General features: G+C 45.5%; 1 protein-coding gene across 1 annotated transcript; it reads right to left on the bottom strand.

Moving 5' to 3' along the window:
* Positions 1–11,733: 11,733 nt before the first annotated feature.
* TUNAR (TCL1 upstream neural differentiation-associated RNA) lies at positions 11,734–11,880 on the bottom strand. Its single transcript, XM_066616719.1, has one exon. It carries the CDS (start codon positions 11,878–11,880, stop codon positions 11,734–11,736), a length of 147 nt encoding a protein of 48 aa, XP_066472816.1.
* Between the last annotated feature and the right edge of the window lie 1,334 nt (positions 11,881–13,214).

Here is a 13,214-nt window from a genome sequence, read left to right as displayed (position 1 = left end):
TAGAAAGGAGAGAGCGGGGTTGTGTCCGGCACCACCCCTCATCCACACGTACATCTGAAACTGTGAACGTAGCCCATGCAGCCACAAGCTGTATGAACCCAGGTTCTTCATGTGCCTTCAAGGACTCAGCGTTTTGCAATGGGCAAGTTGTACACCCTGCAAAATACAGGGTCCCAGGGTAGTCATCTACACACATAAAACCTGCTTTGTGGAGGCTCTACTCACAGATGGATTAGTGTGTGGAAGAAATGACAGGGACAGTATGGGCACAAACCTAATCTCTTAATCTTGCACTGATAGCCACTCATTTGGAGGACATGCCAAGCGCCCACTGTCTCAAGATAAGCTTCTGGGTACCTTATGGCTGGAGGCAGGGCTGGCCTTAGGAGCTGCGGGGCCCAATGCAAAATATTTTTGCGGGGCCCACCCTACACACCAGGGTGAGTGGCAGCAGCAAAGCACCCAGCAGTGGCGTCACCACCAACTGCTTCTGGGGGGACCAGTTTCAAGCCAATTGGACCCAGGAGTGGGTGGGAGGGAGGGCCACCTAGTGGCAATGCTCCATTCGCCACACTCTCCTTATGTCACCTTGGCATAGAAGATTCTATGCTGAAGCCTCAGTTACAAAGCAAGGTGCCAGCTGTGGGGGCTCTGCACACTGCCCCAATGCGGGGCCCCTCCAGGTGCAGGGCCCAAGTTAGCCACGTTGGGATGCAGTCCTAACCAACTTTCCAGCACTGGCATAGCTGTGCCAGTGGCACATGGGCTGCATCCTGCTGTTGGAGGGCAGTCATGGAGACCTCCTCAAGGTCAGGCCATGTGTGTTCCCTTACCTCAAAGTTGCATTGCCCTTACCTCTGTGCTGAAAAGTTGGTCAGGACTGTACCCTTGGTCAGATTTCCTATGGCTGGCCCTGGCAGGAGAAAGGTGATGAAGCGCTCACGGTTTTGCATTCTTTCCTTGCAAGGAAAAGTGCATGTGTTTCGAGCAAATCCACTGCAATGCTTGAAGTTTGATGTGATCACTCACAAGGCACCCTCCAGCATGGCTGCCTCTCCTTCTCCTTGCCTCAAGGCTCCCAGATGTTTACCTTGGAGGAGGGACAAGATGGCAAAGGCAGTGGTGAAGACAGAAGCTCCAGGTCAAATCTGCTTCCTTATCTTTCTCCTGCCATAAGGCACACAGAAGTTAATCTTGGGGCTGGAGGAAGGTGGTGTCCATGGGTGGGTGCATCAAATCCCAGCAAAGTATCTGTTCCAGAGAACTGATGTTACAAGTTCCAGCCTCCCAGGGAGTTGATACTCTCTGTGTCGTTGTCAGCAAGGAAAAGGCAACCAAGGATGGCAAGCAGAACTGAGTTTCCCCCAATCCTGCAAGTGCTGCGAGATTGCAATTTGACGTGGTGAATGAGAATGGCACTACAGCCCAGGCCCGGAGGCAATGCTTCGCCAGTTTGCCTGGAATCAGTTTAGGAAAAACAGCAGGGGGAATAATGATGAGCGAAGAGTCCTTGGAATCAGGGGTCACAGGAAAAAGCCCTCGCAGGCCAAATTGAGCAGCTAGGCTGCTAGTGGCGAATCCTTACCTTGAAAAAATAATTGGCATTCCGAAAAGGCCTTGCCCTTTGCTTGTTATTCCGTTGCTTTTGTTTGCAGCCATACTGGAGTACAATATGCAGGATTTAATGCGCACAGAAGAACCGCACAAGAAAAGGGGGGGGAGGGAAAAACTTTGGGAAGAGTGGAGGAAGATGAAAGAGAACTGTGCCTCCTGTCCAGGGGGACAAGGGCTATAAATAAATAGCTATCTGAAAGGCAGATTTGAAAAGTGGTGGTTGGACTCTGTTTTATGGTTACTCACATCTCAGTAAATCTCACAGTAAGCTCAGGGCTGAGTGATGGAAGAGCAGTCCGTGTGTTTATCGATCGCTGCTTTATTTAGTTTCCCAGGCAGTGGAATCCCAGCACTAGAGGTTATTCCCCCCCCCCCCCAGTGACTTGTAATAGTCTCTGAATGAATAGAAGCATGTAAGATTTTCTGGAGGCAGTTCAGGGGCCAGGAGGGAGAACCGGGTGACCGGATTCAATGACTTCATACTGTTGTGTTGTCAAAGCTCAGTGGTTGTGGATTTGACTAGTATTGGGGTAAAAAACCTTTGATAGTCTCATGCACCCTGATCGGAGCCACTCGATGGGTGTACAGTGGTACCTCGCATAACGAATGCCCCGCGCAGCGAAAAACTCGCAGAGCGAAAGCGTTTTGCAAAGTTTGGTAACTCGCACAACGAATTTTTATGACCCGTGCTTCGAAAGACGAATTTTTTTTTGTTTTGTTTTGTTTTGACTTAAGGGGGGGATCTTCATGCCAGTTTATGATCCCATTCACCCTAGTAAGGGGCGGATCTTCATGTCAGTTTATGATCCCATTCACCCTAGTAAGGGGCGGATCTTCATGCCAGTTTATGATCCCGTTCACCCTAGTAAGGGGCGGATCTTTATGTAAGTAAGTCCCATTGTGCTTGCTCCCAGGAAAGTTTGCACAGGATTACAGCCTTCAAACTCCCCACTCAGCATCCCCCCCATCGCTCATTCACCCTCTCACTGCCCCATTTCCTTCACGTTTCCCCCCATGATCACGGCAAAAGCAAGCAATTGAGTGCAGCTGCTCTGTCCTCCCCAGCTTAGAGCACAATCCTGTGCGTGTCTCCTCAGAAGTAAGTCCCATTGTGCTTACTCCCAGGAAAGTGTGCACAGGATTACAGCCTTCAAGCTCCCCACTCAGCATCCCCCCCGTTTTTGAAATCCTCTGTACAGTATGTATGCCTTTAAAGAGCACTTAATAAACACTTTGTAAACCAAATTTGACTTTGTTCTGACTTTTCTTGCCCATAGGAACGCATTAATTAAATTTCAATGCATTCTTATGGGAAAACGCGCTTCGCAAAACGAAAAACTCGCATAACGAAAGGACTCTCGGAACGGATTAATTTCGTTATGCGAGGCACCACTGTACAGTTGTATTACCCACAGAAACTGGTGTTTTGTTTTTTTTCTGCTATGGGACAAGCTTAGCCTTTCCCTACCTTCATTCCTCCACTGTGTACCATGTCTGAATCCAGTATCGATTTCCTTTTTCTCCTCTCTCCCAATGCTTTAGGTAGGCATGTGTTTTTATTTGTTTGCTTTTACATTCAGTTATGTGGCAGGCTCCTCTGGTTAAATATTTATTCTGGACCTTTAAGAAAAAGCCAATCAGGGATTTTTCTACTTGAAACATTGCTTCAGGCCAGCCAGTACCCTGCACATAAGACTGGAGAAGGGAGTGACTTTATAAGTGTCATAAGAACTAGCTAATCAGAATGCTGCACCTTTGACTGAGGAATGGGGAGGGATGCGGTTCTGTAATTGTAACGAGGGCCAACCAATCAGCATTCTGAGCATACTGGTTCTATTGAAAACAGGAAGAGCTGATCCTGAGCAAAATTCTCTGAGGGAAGTTGTATGTGTGATGTAAAAGTGTGGATTATTACCAAGCACAGGTGTGACAAGTGCATGTGGTTATGGCTGAATGCTAAGAGGACATGTGATCCAGGCCAGATCTGTGTCTTCCTTGACCATGGTTGTTGATCAAGGCACCATGCAAAAGGCAAACTTTTCCATGACTAGGCTCTACCTCTTAACCAACCTTCTCTGGCTCCAGGAAATTTCCACAATCTTAACATAGGAGTATAAATAAGAACAGCCCTGCTGGATCAGGCCATAGGCCCATCTAGTCCAGCTTCCTGTGTCTCACAGTGACCCACCAAATGACCCAGGGAGCACACCAGATAGCAAGAGACCTCATTCTGGTGCCCTCCCTTGCATCTGACATTCTGACATAGCCCATTTCTAAAATCAGGAGGTTGCACATACACATCATGGCTTGTAACCCGTCATGGATTTTTCCTCCAGAAATTTGTCCAATTCCCTTTTAAAGGCGCCCAGGTCAGACGCCATCACCACATCCTGTGGCAAGGAGTTCCACAGACCAACCACACACTGAGTAAAGAACTATTTTCTTTTGTCTGTCCTAACCCTCCCAACACTCAATTTTAGTGGATGTCCCCTGGTTCTGGTGTTACGTGAGAGTGTAAAGAGCATCTCTATCCACTTTATCCTTCCTGTGCATAATCTTGTCATGCTATACTATCAAAGTCTGCAAGCTTAAAGGCAATGTCACAAGCACTGGGGCATCCAGCCCCGAGTGGGGCACCTGCTACCCCAGAGGCTTAATGGGGTCCACAAGGTTGCGGCCGTTTTTTTTAGGAGGATTCTCGGAGTTCCAAATTCCATCCGGTTAGCAACGCTGACTCTCGAGTTGGGAGTCCATCTCCCTTCAACCACAGCATGGGCTATAACGTTTAAATTTTGGCTCCGGCTTCATTTGTCCCTCCCACCCGATTCCCTTCTCAATGACCTGTTAAGAGACCCTTTTTTGTCTAGCTGGTTTTTAAACATTGATTCCAAACTGAATTCCTTAGATCTTTCACTGGAATCTTTAGTGGGCCTTGATGTTAACAGGGCCTATAAGCTAATCCAGTCTAGGCTTTGGGAAGCTGAATTTTCTTCTCTTTCCGCGGATCTTAACCCAGTTTGTTCCCCTCTTTTTTTTGGTCTCTGTCCTTTACCAGGTCAGCTTTCGAAATATTTTGATACTAATAAATCCTTCCCTTAGAAGGGCTTTTATGCTTGCGCGTTTTAACATTTTTTCTTCCTCATACCATCTCGGCAGATTTTCTCACACTCCTCGGTATAGCAGATTGTGCTCCTTCTGTCACCTCGAGCCGGACACATTGGAGCACATCCTGATTTATTGCCCAGCGCATTGTCCACTTCGAAAGTTGTTTTTGGATCCCTTTTTACGACATCCTACTGTTCCATTTATCGATCCCTGCTTTGCTTTGCTAAGTGATAATCAGGCAGACATTACCTTAGCAGTTGCCAGGTTTTTATCCCTAATTATTAAAATATCTTCTATTTCCTAAATTAATTTTTATTTTCCCTTCCATCGTGTACATTTTTTCAGTGGTCGATTATTATTTAGTGACTGTTGTAATTTTATATGCCAATAAAGGTATTATTGTATTGTATTGTATTGGGGTCCACAAGGAGTCACACCTGTCAGGCAAAGGGGGTGGCTTCCTCCTTTGCAGGTCCAGAGTTATAGGCCTCAGATAGGCTATGGAGGAAGGGGGTTGCTTCACTTCCTTTTGTAGGAGGTATGCCAAGAATGTTCACCAAAAAAAGAGAAGCCAGTTCATATGCCAACTCTGGATGCAATTGAAGCTTAGAGATTCAGCAGGGCCTCTTGGAATAGTTCCACGTGGATTCTGGGTCCTTGTTGTAAACACCCATGTCTGAAAAATGTCACCTGAGCATAGAGCTTACAGTTCCTTGTGCCACCTGTATAGGAGTATTTGTTACAGTGCATTGACCAAGGATTTGTCCAGTGTTCCACACTGATTCATAGGAGGCCTTGATTTGATTTCCCTCCCTCAGGCTTGTTCTTACTGTTTGTGTGTGTGTGTGTGTGTGTGTGTGTGTGTGTGTGTATTTCCAATCTGCCTTCCTCACACACAACAACAACAACAACTGAGAACAATAGGGACAGGGACACACACAAGCATAGGAGCTGGATCCTCTTCTTGGACACAAGAATGTGGTTTACCTTCTGGAAAAATCACCTTTTTACACTCACTTCTTCAGCCTGATCATGCACTCTCTCTCCTTCACTCCCCGTCCCCATACATAAGAGAGAAAGGATCTGGGATTAGTGTATGTGCGTAATACTGCACTCCTACTCTCTTTCCTTATACCTACTTAGTATTCACACCTGGCACTTAGGGTCTAACTACACATCATAAGCAAATAATTATACATTACACAGCACCGGTTTTTAAAACGTAAAGCAGCTTCAGGAGAGATGAACTGAGCAGAGAAGCAGTGCATGTATATTTATGGGGGCTTAACTCCTGCCATTTCTGCCTTCCTAAATGTCCTCAGTAGCTCCCCCCCCCCCCAACACACACACACAGCAAGGTTTCAAAAGCTTGGTGGGTACTATTAGTTCCATCTCCCCTTCTCAATCTGGTGCATTTGTAAACCAGGCCTAAGCCACAAGTAGCTTTAGCTGGAGGGGAACTATCTAGAGACAGAGGCTGGCCAGGTGGGGCACTGGCTGAAGGCTTAGACCCATTATAGGACCCACCCATCAGGCCTGTGAAATTCTAGTACCCCGTAGCAGCCATAAGGGTGGCTTTGCCCAAGGGCTCACAGTAGCAGTTCTGGCACTGATCTCATAAGCTGGTCCACATATGATTATCTGACAGCCCAATTCTATCCCCACCATTGTCTGTGATGCAGCCAACTGACAGAGCACACACTGCATCCAATGGTGGAGGAGAGACCAGAAGGCAAACCAGGGGTATTTTTTATTTACATCTGGGTAAGCCTTCTAGCTACCTATGGGTTTCCTCAGACCGATGCCAGGGTAGCTGGTGACAGTCTAAAGAGAGAAAGAGGGTGAGGCAGCCAGGAAAAGAGCATATACCCCTCCCCCTGACCTCCCCTCTTCCTGCCCTGAAACTCACCCAAACCTCCCCCTCCCTGCCCATGACACACCCGACTGACAACTTACTGGGTTTGGCACAGCCCAGGCTCTGCAGTACATGAAGCTGTCAATGCTTTGCACTGTCTCTAGGCCTTTTGTGACAACGGAACTGAAGTTCTGCTGTTGTAGAAGGCCCATTGATTGACTTAATTTTGCCAGATGCATAATAGATGCACATACCTGCAGGGCTAGCTCCAGGATCTTGGCAAAATGCCCAAGGACCATTTTCTACTTAGGTGGGCCAAGATAGAGTTTCTCCACCACCATGCAAAGGCTTTAGCAAAGGTGGTCTCAAGGATGTCCAGTGAGCTTTTCTGAGGCCCCTTGTCAGCTGTGTTATGATGCTAACCTCTGCATACCTGGCACCTTAGGATCTCATCCCATCTTTCCCGCAAGTCTGAATATTCTGTGTGGGCAGTCCTATTCAAGATGACATAGATTTCCACATGCTTCTCTCTCTCTCTCTCTCTCTCTCTCTCTCTCTCTCTCTCATCATGCCATTGGAAAGTATTTGTTTTTGGAGTGCTTTGAAAATCTTAATATCTCTCTATGGGCATATTATATCCATGGTGGCCCATTCACACATACCATTTATTGACATGACAGCCATCGAGTGATGAATGTGCAGCTTGGGGTACAGGACAAAACTGGGGTCTTCTTGTTACCTGATCCTGAACTTACAAGGCTTGGTCCTTGTCTAGTTTTTGTATTCTGCATTGTGGCGTGGATGGAATGAGAAAAACAGAAGCAACGATACACAGTCATAACACTGTGTGCTTTGATCGCTCCCCCATGCTTGGTTTTCAAAGTGCTTTCTCAACATTAAGCCTCTTAACACCCCACTGAGAAAGATCTACATTATTATCCAAAGCAAAGAGAGGTTAATTGCATTTCCCTGGGCACAGAAGAAGCGAGAGGTAAACACAAACTAAATTTTAAGCCCTTTTTTAGTTTCTCAGGTCTACACTGTAACCAAAAGATTCTACCTGTCATGGGGCCAGGTTTCAAAACAGCCAATTCTCTCCACCTAGATTTGAATTTTCCAATAAGTTCAGTCTCATATTTGTCTGTTACACAGAAGACATCTTAATACTCTGCTTATATCTAAAAGTAGAATCAGTGACATTGGCTACATTTTCCTGCAAACACTATTTGCTTTAAAAAAGGATATCTTATGGTCCCAAAGAATGGGAAATTGACATACATCCTTGAGGGTCGCTTGCCACACTACTAGTTAACATAAGAACATAAGAACAGCCCCACTGGATCAGGCCATAGGCCCATCTAGTCCAGCTTCTTGTATCTCACAGCGGCCCACCAAATGCCCCAGGGAGCACACCAGATAACAAGAGACCTCATCCTGGTGCCCTCCCCTACATCTGGCATTCTGACTTAACCCATTTCTAAAATCAGGAGGTTGCGCATACACATCATGGCTTGTACCCCATAATGGATTTTTCCTCCAGAAACTTGTCCAATCCCCTTTTAAAGGCGTCTAGGCTAGATGCCAGCACCACATCCTGTGGCAAGGAGTTCCACAGACCGACCACACGCTGAGTAAAGAAATATTTTCTTTTGTCTGTCCTAACCCGCCCAACACTCAATTTTAGTGGATGTCCCCTGGTTCTGGTATTATGTGAGAGTGTAAAGAGCATCTCCCTATCCACTCTGTCCATTCCCTGCATAATTTTGTATGTCTCAATCATGTCCCCCCTCAGGCGTCTCTTTTCTAGGCTGAAGAGGCCCAAACGCCGTAGCCTTTCCTCATAAGGAAGGTGCCCCAGCCCCGTAATCATCTTAGTCGCTCTCTTTTGCACCTTTTCCATTTCCACTATGTCTTTTTTGAGATGCGGCGACCAGAACTGGACACAATACTCCAGGTGTGGCCTTACCATAGATTTGTACAAAGGCATTATAATACTAGCCGTTTTTTTCTCAATACCCTTCCTAATGATCCCAAGCATAGAATTGGCCTTCTTCACTGCCGCCGCACATTGGGTCGACACTTTCATCGACCTGTCCACCACCAGGTGTGGCCTTACCATAGTTCTGCATTTTAGTTCAGTGTTTTTCAATGTTTGTCCTCTGCCTTGCCACTTCCACTTCACATGGTCCACCTATTCCAAGTACCACTGGAAGTAACAGGTGATGGCATCACGCCAATTACTTTTGGGTTGGGAGACCAGACGCAATGTGGCAAGCACCAGTAAGAGACTCAGGGTTGATGGGAGGGCTTTCTGAGCATACAAAAACATGCTTTGGAGCTCTGCCTGCTGAGTCTCGTTTGTTGTTTCATGTACCTGGTCTCTCTGCTGGGTGGCAAGTGTCCAGTGATTCCATGAGTACCATCAGCCACTACCTCAAGTACCACTGGTTAAGAAATACTGTTTTAGTCTAAAGCAGGAAATGCAGAAAAAAATCCTTGGGAATTTTTGTGGGGGTGGGGAAAAAATCTGAGCAATTTTTTTTCCTATATTTTTTTTCCTATATTCATATTTAATTTTTCCTATATTTAATATTTTTCAAGATGCCCAATTTTTTCAAGATGCCCAATCATGTTGGAATTAGTGGCTGCAGAGACTAGGGACGTGCGATGCAGGGGTGGTAGGTAAGGCAGAACCGCCCCACCGGTGTCCTCTGAAAATCACCGCAGCCTAATCCAATGATCGTGCATACATTCCGCTGAGTAGGCGGGTGGAACGCATGCACGATCATCAGGTTTGGCTGCAGCATTTTTGGAAGGATGCCGGTGGGAGTTCTGCCTCACCTGCCGCCCCCACACTGTACATCCCTGACAGAGACCGACTTCTTAGGTGCTCTCTTTGTTTAGACTTAGGGCCTGATCCAGAGCTGAGAAGATACATAGGGAAGCAGGCAGCTGCTGGAGAGGTAAGTAGACATCCGCTCCCAGCCAGGGTGCTGCAGACATTCCATCAGTAGCACTGCACTGTTCAGGCTAGCAGAGGATATGATTGGGTTGTTAGTATGTTGAACCTGGGTACAGAGGGGAGAATGTCAGTGAGTTACGCTCCCCTGTGCTGGTGTGCTCCATGGTCATGCCCCCTGGTATCCCCAGTTTCAGTGTCCATCTGATGAGGGAAGTGCTACACCCCGGGACATGTCCTGCAAATGGTGTAGAACACTTTAAGTATCAGGAATGGAGCATGGGAGGTGGGAGGCTTTTAACCTTTTCCTTTGGTCATGGTCTTCATTCCAAGTCCGCCTCGCCCCCCCCCCCAATACATACACACACCACAGTCCCAGAAAGAAAGCTATTATTGGTGCCAGTGATTGGTGTCCAAATTTGGACTTTGGCAGAGGGAAAAGGTGAAGCCTTCCTCTGCCCCATCATGGTTTTTATACAGACAATGGCCTGACAAAGCTGGTATTTAACAATGTTTTTAAGCCATGTTGTTCTGGAGGAAAGGGGGGGTTACTGCAACAAAGATGGTGTACAGCAAGTTCACCTTGATAAAGATGCTTGTTTGTCAAACAAAGACACAGAAGCATTCTGGAATGTTCCAGTCCTAGGTTTAGAATAGTCCTAGGCCATTTCATTTACAGAAACGGATGGTACAGCTGAGCAAAGATTTATCCAAATCTGAAATTCCGGGAATACATTAAAAAAATCAAAAAATTTGAAAAGCAAGAATATGAAATGCTTTTTTGTTTTTATTCTAAAAAGCCCCTAAATCTGACTGGAATATTGGGGGGGGGGGGGAGAGAACTACAGTAGAGGAATAGAGTGGCAATTTTTTCCAAGTGAAATCAAGTGGAGGATTCTTCACTTTAGAGATTTTCTCCTATGTTAATTCCAGCTGGATGCAATTGTTCATTCTGCAGACACAGAGCCCAATCCTGTGCATGTCTACTCAGAAGTAAGTACCATTATATTCTATGGGGCTTACTCCCCGGTAAATGTGGATAGAATTGCAGCCACAGGGATTTTAAATCCCCCTTCAAATACGTCCCTCCTCCAGAACTGCAGTCATCAGTGTGTCCATGGAAATGGTCACAGTTTTTGAAAGAGGAAGGTTCACCTGACATCCTCTCTCAAAGGGAGTGTGGAGGTGGAAGGAGAATCTATTTCTGCCCCTTTGTCATTTGTCTATATATAGAGTTGTGGCCATGAAACAAGTCAGCAAAGGTCACCGTCCAATGCTGTCATACCTCCATATTAAAAGGCAATGTTTTCCAACTGACATTCCAGCATCAAATCAGGCATGTAAGCATGATGCACGTTTGCTCCAGACCGCATCGCGGTGGCTGAAAAACCCGACAACTGTCTAATCATTGAAGAACATAACATGCACTCTTCAAAATTGGGGAGGGGGGAGAAGGATTTGGCAGAGGCATTTATTTCATGGAACAAAACCAGGTTGAAAAAAGAACTCCAGCACCTCCCAAAGTTTGGTTCATGCTAAAAATATAGCACATTTATTAAAAATATATATTTATAAACATTGGTATGAACAGACAGAGATGTCAAGCAACATGAGAGAGAAAAGAAATATCAGGAAACTTATTTTGCTCAGGGTTTTATCATTTCTTTGCTCAGGCAGCTCAATGAAATGGTAGTTATTTTTTCCCCCTTCCCACCTCGTACCATATGTTCATTTTCAGGAAAAAAAAAAGCTTGCTAGTTTCAGTGTAAATTAAACTAAAAAGAGAAGAAGATGCAGCCTAATGGACGTGAGACACAGCTACGTACGACCTACGGAACATAATCTTGGTATGAATATGCTATACATTTGTCACAGATTTATATTAGTGTCCAGTCTTTGGCTGTATTGAGAAAAAAAGTTTTATTTGTAGTGGGGTTCTCCAAGCGGATACTTACATATTTGCAGGTATTTCTCTAGAACAAATGAAAAGAGGAAGAGCAGGGGGGGGGCAAGTTTTGCTTGTAACTGTGTGAAAAAAGTCCTGTTAAATTAATTGTGCTTCAACTTCCACTGCCCTCCGGCAGCGTTTTATGACGTCTTAATATACTACAGAGTCAGTTCTCATTAAGCTGTGTGTCAACAGCTGACAACGCTTGCCATCACCTCTTGTCAGCTGTCTTCACTGGTTTGTCTCTGTGGCTCATAGCGTTGTGTAGATGTACACAAAAATGATCACAACGAGGTTTAGAATTGTCCCAATAATTCCCAGCATCGCCAGGATGGATTCCTCCTTGCTTTCCTTTTCTTGATTGCCTTTTTCGTCTTCATTCCCGCTAGTGATGACCATCTTGGTAGCCAGTTTCTTTATCCTTCTCCTCAGGATAATCTACATTTCGAAGAAAAGCGAAAGAGAAGGAGGGAGGGGGAAGAGACCAGGAGACATTGAATGGATTTCTATCATTATCAATGGTCACCTGTTGATATTATCAGCTCAATCATGTGCCCCCCAGTCAGACATTGTACTATTACCATTAAAAGGCAGAGTGATTGCCCTAATTGAGAGGCAATGTGGTGTAGCAGTGAGTGCTGGTTTCAGTGTAAATTAAACTAAAAGGAGAAGAAGAAGAAGCCTAATGGACATGAGAGACAGCTACGCACAACCTAAGGAACGTGAGGGCATGAGGAGATGAAATTTTGAATTCCTACATAGCCACAATACCAGGTCATCTTAGGTCAGTCACTCTTACCCTAACCTGAGAAATAAAGTTGTTCTGAAAAGAAAGGGTTTTGTTGTGTGTGTGTGTGTGTGTGTGTGTGTGTGTGTGTGTGTGTGTGTGTGTGTGTGTGTGTGAGGAAAAAAATGGGGAAGGGTGGCTCTTGCCACTTTGAGCTCTATGGAGGAAAGATAAAATGAAAATACAAATATTTAGTAGAGAAACCCAAAGCCTAGAGGTGTATCTTTTTCCAGCAAGTAAGATAGGATTACAGCTTAAGTCTTACTGAACACAGTGGGCTTACTTCTGAGTAAAGGATATAGCACCATTTTCAAGCACCACTGCCAATGCCTTGTCAGATTCAGTGAACTATCAGCAACACAACAAATCCTTCAAAACAGAGGCTGACAGTAGCCCTATCCAGGCATTTTTTCTCCCTAAGCAGATAAACTGTGAGGCCGTACCAGGACTGCATCTTTGGTGTATGTGCATAGCCCTGCTACTGGGCCCCTGTGATCAGTGATGTCTGGGCCAACAAGCACCAAACACAGGGCAAGAGTCTCCCCACAGGGTAGCAATCACAAGGGAAAATGTATCTCTGAGTTCAGCATTTCACTGCAGACAAATGCCGATCGCAGGGTCTAGGTGTGCATGTCATTGGCATCCACCCAGGGAGCCCTCACACATTTGTCTCCATGGGAAATGAATGCCTGAATAGCTCCAGTAGCACTAGATTATCTGTTAGTTTATCCTACTGGATATGGTAAGAGCCTCATCAAAGCCCATGCAGGTTACACATTCAGAAGCCAGATACAATTCCTGGGTGAGGTCTGCCCGAATCTATCTATCTATCTATCTATCTATCTATCTATCTATCTATCTATCTATCTATCTATCTATCTATCTATCTATCTATCTATCTATCTATCTATCTATCTATCTATCTATCTATCTATCTATCTATCTA

Source organism: Tiliqua scincoides, chromosome 1, assembly GCF_035046505.1.
Source record: "Tiliqua scincoides isolate rTilSci1 chromosome 1, rTilSci1.hap2, whole genome shotgun sequence".
NCBI lineage: Eukaryota > Metazoa > Chordata > Lepidosauria > Squamata > Scincidae > Tiliqua > Tiliqua scincoides.
The sequence above is the reverse complement of the archived record's forward strand: the minus strand, read 5'-3'. Positions and strand labels throughout refer to the sequence as shown.